Genomic DNA, 15295 nt, shown 5'->3' on the forward strand with positions numbered 1-15295 from the left:
AATATTTCTTGCAGAATCTATAAAATGCTAATCATATTTGTTGCCTGTGGGAAGGGGAACTCCTCTGTGTCGTGCAGGAAAGTAAAAGTTTGCAGTTTACCACATAGCTTGGCTATGAATAGTCACAATAATTAAACTGGGAGATGGGGACACAGTAAAAGAGCATTTGTAGTTGGGGTGAGAATAGAGCTGAACTGTCACAAGGTCAAAAGATAGTGCCTGAATTTGAAACACAAGCAATACAAGCATGTCATTTAAAGAAACAGAAGTAAATACCAAAAGAATCAACTCAGTGCTGAACAGTGATTGCCTCAGGGAAGGGGGATATAGAGGGGCCCTTAGGAGAACTGTGTGATTCTTTTTGTGCAGGTAAAACTTGGGTAAAAATAAAAATGATTTAATGATATAACTTCCAAAAAACTTAATAAGCTTTTGGCAGCTAACACCATTCAGGAAAATCTCCAAAATGAAACTTCTACAAGTTAGGTTAATATTAAGTGACAGGCTTTAGAAATTTCATAAGTGCTTATAATAGCAAAAAGAAACAATGAAATGAAATAAAAGCAAAGGTAGAGTCAAAATTGGAAGTGAAGAGCAAGGAAAAAAGAAGAGAATTGAAAGTTTGCTATTTTCCTCATTGCACACAATTGCCAAATTTGATAGATCAAATTTGGTTTAAGTATGTGTATTTTTTAACATTACCAATATTTTATTACATCATTAAATAATCTTCCTAAATATACATTTAAAGACCCCTTAATACTTAATTATATAGATATGACCCTGCTTATTTAATAAAGGTTATGGGACCATAGGAAGTATATCAGTATTCCCCATACCTACCTTAAAAATAGTTTTAAAATTTTGAAATAGTTTGATAATATTTTTTAAAGTTAAACAGTATTAACTACTATAATTGAAAATAGTGAATATGGAAACTTTCAACTCATATTAGGAAATTTAGCATGGGATTACATCACTGACTGTAAAACAACATATTAATTATTAAGAAGAGGCTGATTCATTAGTCAATAAGGGGAGGTGATTAAAAATTTATATATACTTAAATCACATGACATTTTTAGTTGACTGATCAAACTGAACATATCTGAAGCTATATGCAATTTAGAAGGCCCAGCTAACCAAAGGACTGAAAGAAGCTATCCAGAGTAAAAGGGGCTACTTTAAATATGGTAGCTGTAAGGCAAATAGGGATGAATGTTGAGTTATATTTTATGAGCTTTCATATTGAATATATATCATGATAAGAAATACCTCAATTACTTGTATTATCTTCTTTCCCAAGTGCCCTAACTAACAAAGAAGATTGTAAATTTTTTAGTGTAGATATAATTCTATAGTATTTCTGTCCAAATTCTCCTCCTTCCAAATGCCCACACCCAAGTTCTGGGCGCAGAGCTGAACACATGATCATATGAGATTTAATCATTAAGTACCAATAAAAACCTGCTAGCTCAAACAGCACTTCTCTGAATTTTCTAGCATCTTCAAATCTATGCATGATCTTTTATAGTCCAAATCTTTCAAAAATGTATCAATTTAGTTGCTTAGAAGTTTACTGATATATCATATTTTATATTAGTGTACAATACTAAAACACAGAAAATAGCAAATGTCATGAAACATCAATTTTTCAGAATCTTTCCAACATCACATAAATTCAAACATCATAAGAAAGAGTTGGCACCAGTAATAAGATTATAAAAGGCATCATTCACAAGTGTCAATATTGATTTCTACCAGTATTTGGAGATGGTAGAGGGCATTATTTCACATAAGGTATTTCAAAATAGTAGACCGGGGGGCTTATTTTTTCTTTCTTTCTTTTTACCTCATTTCCATCTTCATCAATTACTGAGATGTAGTTGGGATGAGTCTTATTTGGATAGGACAACAGGACATCATAATGGGCTAACTCAACAGAATCCAGGCCAAATTCTTTCCACTGAGATTGAATTTGCTTTGCAAGCTGAAAGTTTTGTTCTGTTCCAGCTAAATGTGGTATCCGTGTAAAATTGCTGTTGAAAAAAAATTGAAAGTGGTTAGAAATTTTTAGTCAGACTTTATCTTAAATCAACAACCAAATAAGGCTGATTTACATTAAAAAAATATTTTGAGGTGTTATACTTTACAAAAGCAAAGTGGGGGCTTCTCTGGGGGCACAGTGGTTGAGAGTCCACCTGCCGATACAGGGGACACGGGTTTGTGCCCCGCTCCGGGAAGATCCCACATGCCGCGGAGCACCTGGGCCCTTGAGCCATGGCCGCTGAGCCTGCGTGTCCGGAGCCTGTGCTCCACAATGGGAGAGGCCACAATGGTGAGAGTCCCACGTACCACAAAAAATAATAATAATAATAAATAAAAAATAAAGGAGAGAAGGAATTATATATAATGCTTTAAAAAAAAAAAAACCCTCCCCTGAAAGCCACCTGGGATTTCTGGTCTTTTGAGCATAAGCTGTCTGTTCTCCCTATTTGACGCCCTACAGTAAATGCTGGACTCCTTCACCTCAACCTGGTGGCAGTAGACTGGCTTTGCTGCACAGAAGGCTAGCAGACCCAAGTTTGGTTAGGTAACATTATGAGTGAAATTCCTGGTAAAAGTTTTGTCATTACCCACCAAGATGCAATGGTGTTCTATGATCAGGTTTAGAACCCACTCATTTGGAGCAAAGTTAATCCTGAAAATGATGAGTAGGAAAAAAGATTTGTTTCCAAGGATAAATAAATCAATTGGCCACAAAATCAGTGTATTACAGGTTTTGCCACTAACTTGTTGTGTAATCCTGGCCATGTCTTCAATTTCTCATCCATACATGGGGAGAATATTGCTACCTCACTAATTCACAAAGATTTGAGGCTCAATTAGACAATTGCTAAGAAACAGAAGTTCTTTTTTTTTTTGTTTGTTTTAATCAATTGAGAAGTGTGTCACACTGTCTTGATTCTATTAGAATATCCAGTTATTTTCTAATAAGAAGAATAATTTACAAATTATCCAAAATAGCCAACAACATGTATTAACAAAACAAATAGGCTCATACATCTCTGTCTGGCTAGAAAAGTTTATATATGTTCCAAGGATCATTATGTTATCTCAATTAATAAAGGGAGCTATTGGTATTCCTGTTTTCATACATTGCATCTGGTTTACAAATGCACAGTGCTTGGAGAAGTTAGATGACCTAAAGACAGCCAGTGAAAGATGGAACTGGTATTCAAATGTAGATCAGTGAAAGCTAAGACACTCTTCTGAAATAATCTTGTCTTTCAGAACAGGGTGGAGAAGGAAATTCCCTCTAAAGACATGCAAAATAGTGAACAGATCTGAGATTTTAACTAGATGTTACAAAACAAAAGGGAAAACATAGGACAACCTTGCACCCCTAGGGAGACTGAAAAGGCAGCCCCTACTTAACACCACCCCCCCCACCCAGCCACTATTGAGAGTCAGGTGACTTAGAAGTAGTAGAGCATTTTTAGTAGTAAAGCAAAGGATTAGAAAGGGGAACAAGACAGAGGACCTGAGGCTTTAATGACCCCTAACCTAAGGGTCTAAATAGACTGAAAGCACTCTGATGGACAAATGGCAAATTGGAATTCTGGAGAGTCCAGGAGGCTTCTGGAGGTTCTGTGGTCCTTGGAGGGGTGAGTGGGGGGTTCTGTTAATCTCTTTCTTTTGTTTGTTAATGATGCAAATCCTTGAGTTCTAAACAGTTAGAGGAGCTTGGTCAAGGCCACGGAGAATTAAGCAAGAAGCTGACGGCCCAGAAAGTGAGCTAGAGGAAGGCATTCATTTTATTTCTTTGCTGGTCACTCCATCTCACAGGTTAGAAAAGGAAAAATGAAGCAGAGGCAGCACCCCTGTCTAGGAGTGAAGATTATATCTCGCCAGACTTCCACTTTTATTATACCTATTATACATAATTATAGTAAAAGAAGTGCAAGAGGCAGAAGGATTTCCACAAAATTTAAGCTTCTGGGTCTCTCACTTGAAATGGCCCTTCCAAAGACTTGATAGGTGCCCTAGCAAATTTTATTCATAGTTTTAATTCTATCGTAATTAAATAGACATATGTGTTTGTATGACTATGTGTATGTACATCTATACATATATATACTTACTTGACTGTTTTTACATAAAATTATAACTTGTATTCACTAAGGAGTCCTTTAATCGTTATCAGGACTTCAAGTATGTCACTTTGAAAAAGCTAAGCATTCCAATCAATTATTCAATAAAAGTGTTTTATTTTTAGTTGCCTTGCAAATCCTTTTTATATTTACTCATTTACCTCTTTTTCCCTACACCAGGGATAGCTATTTCAGGAAATAGGGAGCTGGTGTTTACACTAGGTCACATATATGCTCTCTAATTTCATGCTCATCAGAGCAATATCACTATCCCCATTTTATACAGTTGAAAACGATGGCTCAGGAAGGTTAAGTATTTACTCAAAGTTACTTTAATATCAGTGGGCGAAGATGGAATTTAAACTTGCGTATGTCTGACTTCGAAGTCCAAAATTTATTCTTTTGACTAAAATATACTATCTTCCTCTGAAACATGAGTCAGCAAACTATGTTTCACTGACCAAATCCAGCTCACTTCCTTTCTTTGTACAGCCCACAAGCTAAAAATGGTTATCACATTTTAAATAGGTGAAAAAAATCAAGACGAATAATATTTTGTGACATATCATTTATATGAAATTTAAATTTCAGTGCCTACAAATGAAGTTCTATTGAAACTGTCACACTTATTCAATTACGTATTTACTATCACTTTTTTGGTGCTACAATAGCAGAGCTGAGTAGTTGGGACAGAGATCAGCTAGCCTACAAAAGCTGGACCTTTACAGAAAAAGTTTAGTGACACCTGCTTTAAAACATCTATCATGATAAAGTTCAGCTGAAGGTACAATCCTCTCCAGATGAAACATGATACAAGATCTTCAGTAATAAAACCTTTTTAAAAAGTCAGTTTCTGTTTATGAAATACTGGATCAAAACTTCTAAACAGAATAGTAAACTTTTAAGTATATGCTTACTACAAGAACGTCTTGATGTTCTCTGCTTTCAATTCATCCAAAAATGCTTTCTTCACATTATGCCGTGGAATGTTAGTAGCTTCACTGGAGGATTTTGTAAACCATCCTGTAAAATACAAACAAATATAGGAATGAGATATGAGCTTATAGACAGGGCCTATTTTTCCTTATATTGTATTTATCATATATAAAACATCAATGACCTCTGGTATTAACTGAGATTTTCTGAAGTTTCATTGCTCTTGCCTACTTCCATTGGAAAAAAAATCATGCAGACAGACTTAATTACAAATCAGTTGCAACATATTTTTTAATCCAATTTCAATAAGTACTGCTGTTATTCTCAGAAATCTTTTATGAAATTAAAACTAACATTGAAGATGGTTCAACTGATGGGAAAAATGAAGGCAAAGAGGAGATCCACCTTCTTTCTCTTTAAAGCTTCTATCCTCAGTGACGACGCCTCTGCTGACCCAGAATAAGCATTTAGTAAATGTTTGTAATGAATTATTTATGAGTATATTTCAAGTACATAAATTATCTCAAAGAGTTGAAGGCAATTCAGACTTGTAATTTGTTCTGGTTCTGAAACTAAAGCAAAATAAGCTTAAATATTTTGTGCTTGCAGTTGAAGTAGGCTTCAAAAGTTCAACTTCAGAGAGCTACAGAGAAACTCCAATTCACCCACCATCTCTGCAAGACACAAAGTGAACAGAGACTAGAGCAATGGGTAGCCAGATCACGTAGAGCCATTAGCCCTGGTAGTTGGCTTCGTGACATAGTTTATTTAGATAAATGATATGATCTGTGCATAAAATGGTTACCTAAATCACCCAGCTAGCTTTCATGGAGCTTTCCAGTTATTAATCACATACACGTTACACACATGCATATATACACGCATATTGAAATAAATGGTTGGCAGAAAATGGAAATACAGTTCCACCAGTATGTAAAATAAAGAGACTTGGATTAGACTGTAGGATAAGGGCACTCGGAGGATGAAATGCTTGAATCGAGATCTAAAAAATGAGCTGGATAAAGAGGACGGAGGCCTGTGGGAGGGAGGGAGCAGAGAATCCTAGAAAAAAAATTAACAAACATTAATAAAGAACCCATAGCCATTGAGCAGTGAATATAACGATGGGGCTGAGGGCAATACTGGGACGAATAAAATGCTTTTAAAAGATGCAGAAGATCTTAATCCTCATGCTACCCTTGCCCACGTTGTACACCTGAGAAAACTGAAACTCGAGTAGAAGTGTGCCCTTAACGAGCACACTTATCTAAGCCCCACAATAACCCTAATATCCACATGCTAGTTATGAGCAGAGTGTGGCTCAAAGGTTACACAACAAGCAAGAAGAGGCTGAATTTGAGCCAGCTTAGTTGGTCTATGCCCTGGTCTTCTAAATCCCAGAAAGGGGACCCAGAATTCAGAGTAGGGCCGAACTACCAGGCTATACCTTAACGCTAGTCCTGTGCATTAATGTCCAGTTAGAAGCATCTCCTCACCAGGAAAGAATTTTGAAAAAGTGCCAATACCCCAGTACTGTGCCAGGAGCTTTAGATGCTATTTCGTTTACGATTCCCACTAACTTACAGATAGTATTCTTACAAAGGTTGACAAACTGTGGCTCAGAGAGACTCGGTAACTCGCTCAAGGCCACAGAGAAGTTGCAGAGTTAAAATTAGAATTTAAAAGAGTCTCAGCGAATCTGTGCTGCCCCCTGTAATCAAGGAGAGTTGGGTTAAGTCTGCAAATCATTACACAGGGGAAAATGCTAAAGAACTGCTATTAAGGATCTGTTCAGAGCACTGACAATGTCAGCCGGTTAGCTCCTAAATGTTCCTCTTTATTTACTCCCCAGGACGAAAGAATGAGACAATAGGGCTCCCACGCAGCAGTGCCCTGAGTTCTACCAACTGTATACACGAAGCAGGTCCAGGCACAGGCACTAGATAAAGACCCCAAACAGGTAAGAGTCGTTTCTGGCAAAGCTCCTGGGACGACCTAGCAAATGCCCCCAGAGATCCGGCGCTCCTACTAAAACGTACCGATTGCTCGCAGGGCCCCAGCAGTTGGAACTTTCTTAAGTTCACTTTGAGTCTCTCCGTTCTACTCCTTACCCTGGGTGACTGTCTTAACAGTAGCCCGTCCAGAACCCAGCTGTGCACCGCCCCCAGCAACTTCCACCTAACTCGCGGGTGCTCGTCCCCACTTTCCCCCACCCCCCGGGAGACCGGGAGACCAACAGCTGGCCCGGGAATCTCGCGAACCGCCAAACAGCCGGGTAGGCTCGGGGTTGTGCGTGGCGAGGGCGCCCGTACCGAAGAGGAAGCCGAGGACGAAGAGGCAGACGGCCAGCACCAGGGCCCCAGCGCACAGCCAGCGCGCGCGGCGCCAGGCGACAAAGGTCAAGTCGGTTTCGCGCAGGGGATTCCACATCTCAGCGTGTGGCCGGCGGGGCCTCCGGGGACCGGTGCCTCTGCGGTGCGCCCCCCTGCTGCCTCGCGGGCGGCGGGGCAAAGGCTTCCTCCTTCGAGGGCCGCTTTTAGCAGTTCTGCAGCCTAGACTCCACTCGCACTCCCAGGGCACTCCCAGTTTCTCCGCCCCTGAAAGTATTTCTAGTTTACTCTCAACCAATCCCGGAGAGCAAGAGGCAGTATCAGTCCCCAGAAGAAGAAAATCCGGCCCCTTCGGAGGGGTGCTTAAAAAAAAGTTTAGCTTGAAAATTTCTAGCCCTTATTTTAAAATAAAAGGAAAAGAAGGAAGAAACGGAAGGAGGAAGCAAAGGACAAACTCTTCTCCTTTCTCCACTTCCAGACCACAATCCGATTCACAAAAAGAACACTAAGTACTCCGTAATTCAATAGAACGATCCTCTTTTGTCTGTCTAGGAAAATGCATGTTCCAGGCAAGTTGGTAGACTAAACTATTCCTCAAGAACTTTTTTCAGATCCGAAATCCTATTAAATACTATTATAGCCCTAAAAGGAGTAAAATCAAGTAGAAAACGGTGGTGTCCCGTTCTGGCACTGCTTTGGATATTCAGGGAGTGAATTTTGGTGTCAATGCCAGTTACCACTGTGCTCTTTTTCCTAATGAAGATCATTGATACTTATCAATTATTAGGGAATTATTCCTCCCTTTACATAGCACAAACATTTTTAAAGAAATATTATTGGAATTTGCTGAAGGCAGAGAGTACATCTCTATATATATCAGAGCTGCCCTTGGCACTCTCTTACATTGTGGGTGTGAAATCAGTCTTTGTTGAGTTAACCTGAAGAGTCAATCACACATAAATCTACCCCTGTTATAAATTCTTAAAAAATTATAACAATGATATCTAAAGGAGGACAATAACGAAATGCTTTATCAACGATGTTCTAATAATCTGTAAGGGAGACTGCATGCATGGCCTCTAGCTAGGAGTGCTTTACAGAAGCATTGTATTCAAAAGAATCGTGAAGTACCAGCAGAGTTTGAACCAGGGGAGATGAGAAGAAACTTTGGGTCTGGGAGCCAGAGCGATAGTCAAGGAATGGCAGATAGTTTGCTTTGGGAAAGGGAGCGAACAGGGAGAGAGCGAGGAGACACGGGGCTACATCATAGAGAATGTTGGGTACTTTGATAAAGAATTTCTGAGCTGAGTGAAGAGATGTGGGAAAATTAAAATGTTAACAGTGAACCAAGACAACTACTAGATAACTTAGGACAGGAAAGGAAGGAGTTTCTTCAGCCCTTTCTAACAATAGGGTATATTTATTAAATGTCTCCTAATGTTCCTATTGTTAAATCTAACCAGGAATGGTGGAAGAATAATACTTACTGAGCACTTTCTAAATGAGCCACTTTATATACATCAACTCGTTTAATCATCGGCACCCTTCGTGGTTGATACTATCACCCTTCCCGTTTTACATGTAGGAAAACTGAAATTTAATGAGATGAGACAAATCACTCAAAGTCACAAAGCTAAGACAAAATCCAAAGTGTGCCTTACTCTAAACCACTGTACTGCCTCCCTTGAGCATGGGCTGCATTTGCTAAGCTCTTTGCTTGTATTGGGAGGAACACTGGGCTTGGAGTCGGAAGACTTGGACTTAAGCTTTGGATCTGGTCCTGTCTAAGCCTTGTACCCTGGAGAGTCACATCTTCGGTTTACTTGAATGTATCTTCTCATTTGTAAAATATAGGATCATCTAATAACATTATTAAGTACCATCTGTTAATAAAGATGTTCTGAAGGTCAGATGCGAGTATAATTGAGGGAAATTATATTGATTAAATATAAGAAGGGTTTTGAACAATGTTACAACTACCTAACAATTTAATTAATACCCTTATGGTGAGCTGGGCTACATTTGAAGAAATCAGAGAACAAATGAACATCTGTCAAATCTTATTGAAAGGATTCGTTCTCTCCTCATGAAGCTTACAGTTTAGTGGGGAAAACATAGCTTTAAGAGTAATTAATGACTGATTAATATTATGAGCACATTCCACATGGCAGGCACTTGCTATATGCTTTACAGAATTATTTCATTTAATTATCAGGATTTAGCCCAAAAGAATTTGAAATCTCTAAGAGGTGGTTTTTCAAGCCACACTAGATTTTTCTTTTCTTTTCTTCTATAAGATGCTCTCTTGCTTTTTTTTTTATTTATTATTTTTGGCTGCATTGGGTCTTCGTTGTTGCACGAGGGCTTTTTCTAGTTGCGGCGAGGAGAGGCTACTCTTCCTTGCGGTGCGCAGGATTCTCACTGAGGCAAGCCACACTAGTTTTTTCTGTTGCTACTATTTCTCTTTTACAGCTGAAGAAACTAAGCTTTAATGAAGTTGATTAAAACCCACCTTCCCCCCCAAAAAACCTGACATATGTTTGCTTTGATAAGCATTAGATCACACTGTACTTCCTTCTTCGACTATTGAGGAAAGACTGTAGATGACTCTTCATATAAGGACTTGTAGAAGAAGAATGCCAAACCCGTAAGATACGTTATTTTTCTTGATTGAAACCTTTACCATACTATATTGTAACTGTGTTTCCTTGTCCATCTTCCTGGATATTGTGAATTTTTTTTTGCGGTCAAGGACTTTATTTGATACATATTTATACCCATAATTCCTGGCACAAGATAGCTAGGAATGGCTATTTGTTTCAATTAACGAACAGGTGAATGATTGAACAGAAGAACAACTTTAATGTTAGAAAGGAAAACTATTTGCTTGATAATTCACTATGTATTATGTCACCTAATGACAAATGAAAAATCTGACATCCCTACACCTTGCCTATTTGAGATTTCAAAAACATTGGTTTCATACAATACTCTCCCCAACCCTGCACCATTTACTTCCTTCACACATTCATTATGACTCATAAACTCCCAAGGAAAAATGAATACAACATCTGTTTAATAATGCTTTATTTTTGAAAGTGTCCAAAATTGCAAATGAACTCGTCTATGTGGACATCTTATTTCCACTTTCATATGCATAACTTCTTATATGGACGTATTATTTCCACTTTCATATGCATAATTTTTTCTCTCTTTAAAGATCCTGCTTAAAAATACCTATGTTATGAAGTCTCTTGATATTCATAGACATTTGGTACTAATACACTGATCTCTACTTTTCCTTAATTTTGTGTCAGCCTTTTGTTACACATGTTACTCTCTTATTCCCTTTCAGATTTTAAGCTTCTTGGTGCCAGGAACCATATCATGTTCCTGTCTATTTTCCAGAGTTATCACAATGCCTCGCATATAGAAACATCCTTTTGAATGAATGGATGACATGCTAAGTAAAGAAGCGATTATGAGGTATAAGAGATCACTACTGTTACTGAAGAACTTTACTCAAAGGGGGAAGGCAGGACCTAAACGGAAAGATAAATAACAATACCAGAAAACAGAGATTATGAGCCAAAAAGAACAGCAATAGCTTGTGCTCAGGAAAGCATTTTGGGCTCCTTGTTTGTACCTAATGACTCCTATTAACATCATTAGCTTTTGTTTGAAGAACACCTTGAAATATTTCATAGTGTCATACGCCCATCCATACACAAAAAATGTGTGGCTTTACTTTGTAGGTAGGTAGATAAGGTAAAATGTGACCTGATCATCCTCTTCCTCTCCCAGTGCAGGAAATAAGAGATTCAGAATAGAAATATTAAACGAAGGAAACGTAATACACTTGTATCTGCTACTAGTTATCAGCTCTTACAGAATCTCTAGACTGAAAGCTCCAAAGAGGAAGGGCTGTGCCTGACAGAGCACTTGGCACATAATACTTATACGATAAATACCTTTAAATGATTGAACAGTACAGCAACTATTAGATGATGAATAGTTATTACCTAGTTACAAAACTCTTTTAAACAATAGAACAGTATAGTACAAAATGAAACTCTTTAACTTTAATTCAGTAAAGAGAGAAAGCATTTTTGTCCTTTACTAATATATACTCATTTAGATATTTTATTCAGTCTGAAAGGCATTTCTTAAAATTATCAACATGGGCCAAGTACTGGGCTGCATCACAGAAACACCAAATAATAAGATCTTTTTTTGCTTAAGCTGCGATTTCTGACTCTCTGAACTGTAAGGTTTGGTAAAAGCAGATGCTCAATAAATAGTAGCTATTATGATTCCCTACCTATGACTGGCTAGAACTGAATATATATAAATCAGTACAAAATAGTTGTGCTGGCTAACCAGCCCTGGAGAGAATGTATATAATCCAACCTTGTTAGGCTGAAATGATTTAAAACAGTCTTGACCAAGAAATCTTGGAATATTGCTGTCAACTCAAGTGGGAGGAAGCTTGAGAGCTCAAACAGAACAATGTTGTCAGATTAATTTTCCAAGGTCTCTACTCTGTTTTTAATTTCCCAACTCAGAAACCTTAAGTGGAATCCAATGCACTATATAGTGATTCTAAATTCCTTAACAAACAGTGCAGGCTATCTAGATTTTGGATTCTTTTGGGCAACATCCTCCATTAACCTCCCTGTCGTGTACTCTAATGTAATTTCCTTAGTCTTGCTAACCTTCAGTTTACTCATCTATAAAATAGTAATAATACAAGTTCCTGTTGCATGCGGTGGTTAAAAAAGGTTAGCAGAAAAGCCTGGCACTTAGATCACTGTAAGTGAATAAGAGATGCTGTTGTTACGTATTTCAAAAAAATCATGTAAAATCATTATCTTATTTGATCAGATTATTTTAAGTAAACATCATATATGTACTTAGAAATCTCCTGTGTTTGAAACCAATACACTATCATTATGCTAACCTACACTTAAGAAAAAACTATTCTTATGAGAACAGTAAAGAAATATATTCCAAAGAGTAAAATGAGATACTCTATGCATAATACTAATATTTCTTTCATAAATTGAAAGTGATTAGATCAGTCAATATGGTAATAAGGACAAGATAAATCTGTCTTTATACAGACATGAACTAAATCAAAGAGTATTACACTCATCTCTGGAATATGTTTGAAAGAAAACAATTAAAATTTTTTTAGCTCCTTTATCCCCAGGCTCTAATACATATTTACTTTTTAAAAATACTTTAATGTTCTAAAAAGAAAAATACTTTAAAGCTCCATGACAAAGGAAACCATAAACAAAACAAAAAGGCAACACACAGAATGGGAGAAAATATTTGCAAATGAAGAGACCGACAGGGGATTAATCTCCAAAATATACAAACAGCTCATGCAGCTCAATATCAAAAAAACAAACAACCTAATTAAAAATGGGCAGAAGATCTAAATAGACATTTCTCCAAAGAAGACATACAGATGGCCAAGAGGCATATGAAAAGATGCTCTAACATCTTTACTAACTATTAGAGAAACACTAACTACAGAAATGCAAATCGAAACTACAATGAGGTATCACCTCACACTGGTCAGAATGGCCGCCATCAAAAAATCTACAAACGATAAGTGTTGGAGAGGGTGTGGATAAAAGGGACCCTCCTACACTTTTGGTGGGAATGTGAATTGGTACAGCCACTATGGAGAACAGTATGGAGGTTCCTTAAAAACCTAAAAATAGAACTACCATATGATCCAGCAATCCCACTCCTGGGCATATATCCAGAGAAAACCATAATTTGAAAAGAAACATGTACCCCAATGGTCATTGCAACACTATTTACAATAGCCGGGACATGGAAGCAATCTAGATGTCCAACAGAGGAATGGATAAAGAAGGTGTGGTACATATATACAGTGGGATATTACTTAGCCACAAAAAAGAACAAAATAATGCCATTTGCAGCAACATGGATGGACCTAGAGATTGTCATACTGAGTGAAGTATGTTAGACAGACAAAGACAAATATCATATGATATCGTTTATATGTGGAATCTATAAAAATGGTACAAATGAACTTATTTACAAAACAGAAATACAGTCACAGATGTTGAAAACAAACTTATGGCTACCAAGGGGGGGAAGGGGGGGAAATATTGGGAGATTGGGATTGACATATACACACTGCTATTTATAAAATAGATAACTAATAAGAACCTACTGTATTTCACAGTAGACTCTACTCAATTCTCTGTAATGACCTATATGGGAAAAGAATCTAAAAAAGAGTGGATATATGTATATGTATAACTGATTCACCTTGCTGTAGAGCAAAAACTAACACAACATTGTAAATCAACTATACTCCAATAAAAAAAAAACCTTAATAAACATTCTTGAACAAAAAAACAAAAACAGAAACAGAACTCCATGACTTCTACTTAATCTGTAAACACAAAACCCTTGCACTCTAAATTACACATTAAATAATGTAGCTTGGAAAGACAAGAACTCTCTTCTCCAAGTGATTTTCTATCTTTTTAAAATTTTCAATCTTTTAAAGTTGGAGGGTGATTATATGAACATATACATTTGTAAAACTCTTTTCACTACACATTGAAATTCTGTGCATTTTATTGTATATAAATTATAAATCACAAAAATTGATTTAAATAAAAAGATAGGTGTTGAGGTAAATAAGATTATTTCTTAATGATTCCTCTAAATTCCACTCTTTTAAACTAATTAATTCTCATTCTCCTAAACTCGGGGAATCTTTGCAGACAAGTTTCTTTGCTTTGAAGTTTTGAGAAATAGAATATTTAGCTTTTCAATCAAATGATAGAATGGGTTTGTAAAAGGACACATTTTAAGAAAAAATATAGAGGGTTTCAGTTAAATTTTAACACTAAAATGAAGCCTGTTTATCTTTTTAAGAAATGTATATAGAAGTATAGGAAAGAAGAAGCTCAAAGTAATCTTTTACACCCTTCTTTCCTTTCCTACACCATATCACCCTCCAGAGGTAAGTACTGTAAACATCTTACTATTAATCCTTCCAGACATTTTTCGATGCATATACACAATACCTTTAAAAATACAAAACGATATCATGCTATGCATTTATTTGTTTTTTTATTTTAAGAAAGCTTTCAGTTGATGTGTACATACTTACAGAAAAGTACACAAATCATAATCGTACAGCTTCATGAATTTTTACAAACAATGGTAATTCAGCATCAGGATCAAGAAACGGAGCTTTACCAGGAACTCCAGATGCCCTCCTCAATCCCCTTTACATCACTACTCCTCACATTGAATAATATCCACTATTCTATCCTGAATTCTAACACCAACGTTTAGTTTTGCAGTTTCTATAAATAGAATTATATAGTATATTTACTTTTGTGTTCGGCATCTTTCACTCAGAATTACATTTGTGAGATACTTTCAGTGGTGTACTAGTAAATCAGCTCTGGCAAGGGAGGGGAAAGCCCTGATTTGTGACATCTCTTAATTTCCATGATGCAAATACTCCCACAGTGGTAGAGTTAAAGCTAACAACGTGATGTATATGAGTTGGAAGGAGATGCCTGATGCAGAGCACAGGCTCTAAGCACATGGGTTTCAGTATTTTCAGGGCACGGTCTCAGTAGTTGTGGCTTGCACGCCCTAGAGCACGCAGGCTTCAGTGCTTGTGGTGCACGGGCTTAGTTGCTCTGCGGCATGTGGGATCTTCCTGGACCAGGGATCGAACCCGTGTCCCCTGCATTGGCAGGTGGACTCTTCACTGCTGCGCCACCAGAGAAGACCCCCATAATTGCCTCTTGTAAGCTGGTAGGAGCAGGCTCCAGCATACTACTGGGCCATATTTTTTCC

The 15295-nt window shown here is 37.3% G+C and overlaps 1 protein-coding gene across 1 annotated transcript in view; it reads right to left on the minus strand.

The window, feature by feature from the left end:
- Positions 1-7535, minus strand: part of LOC125960271 (glutamate carboxypeptidase 2-like) — a 65751-nt gene extending 58216 nt beyond the window's left edge. The window contains exons 1-3 of the mRNA XM_049714137.1: positions 7403-7535; positions 5072-5177; positions 1853-2039 (exon numbers count right to left, since the gene is read on the minus strand). Of these exons, the coding sequence (XP_049570094.1) occupies positions 1853-2039; positions 5072-5177; positions 7403-7520 (411 nt within the window). The 5' untranslated portion in view covers positions 7521-7535. The remainder of the gene's footprint in view (positions 1-1852; positions 2040-5071; positions 5178-7402) is intronic.
- Positions 7536-15295: the final 7760 nt, after the last annotated feature.

Source organism: Orcinus orca, chromosome 8 (assembly GCF_937001465.1).
Source record: "Orcinus orca chromosome 8, mOrcOrc1.1, whole genome shotgun sequence".
NCBI classification, from domain to species: Eukaryota; Metazoa; Chordata; class Mammalia; order Artiodactyla; family Delphinidae; genus Orcinus; species Orcinus orca.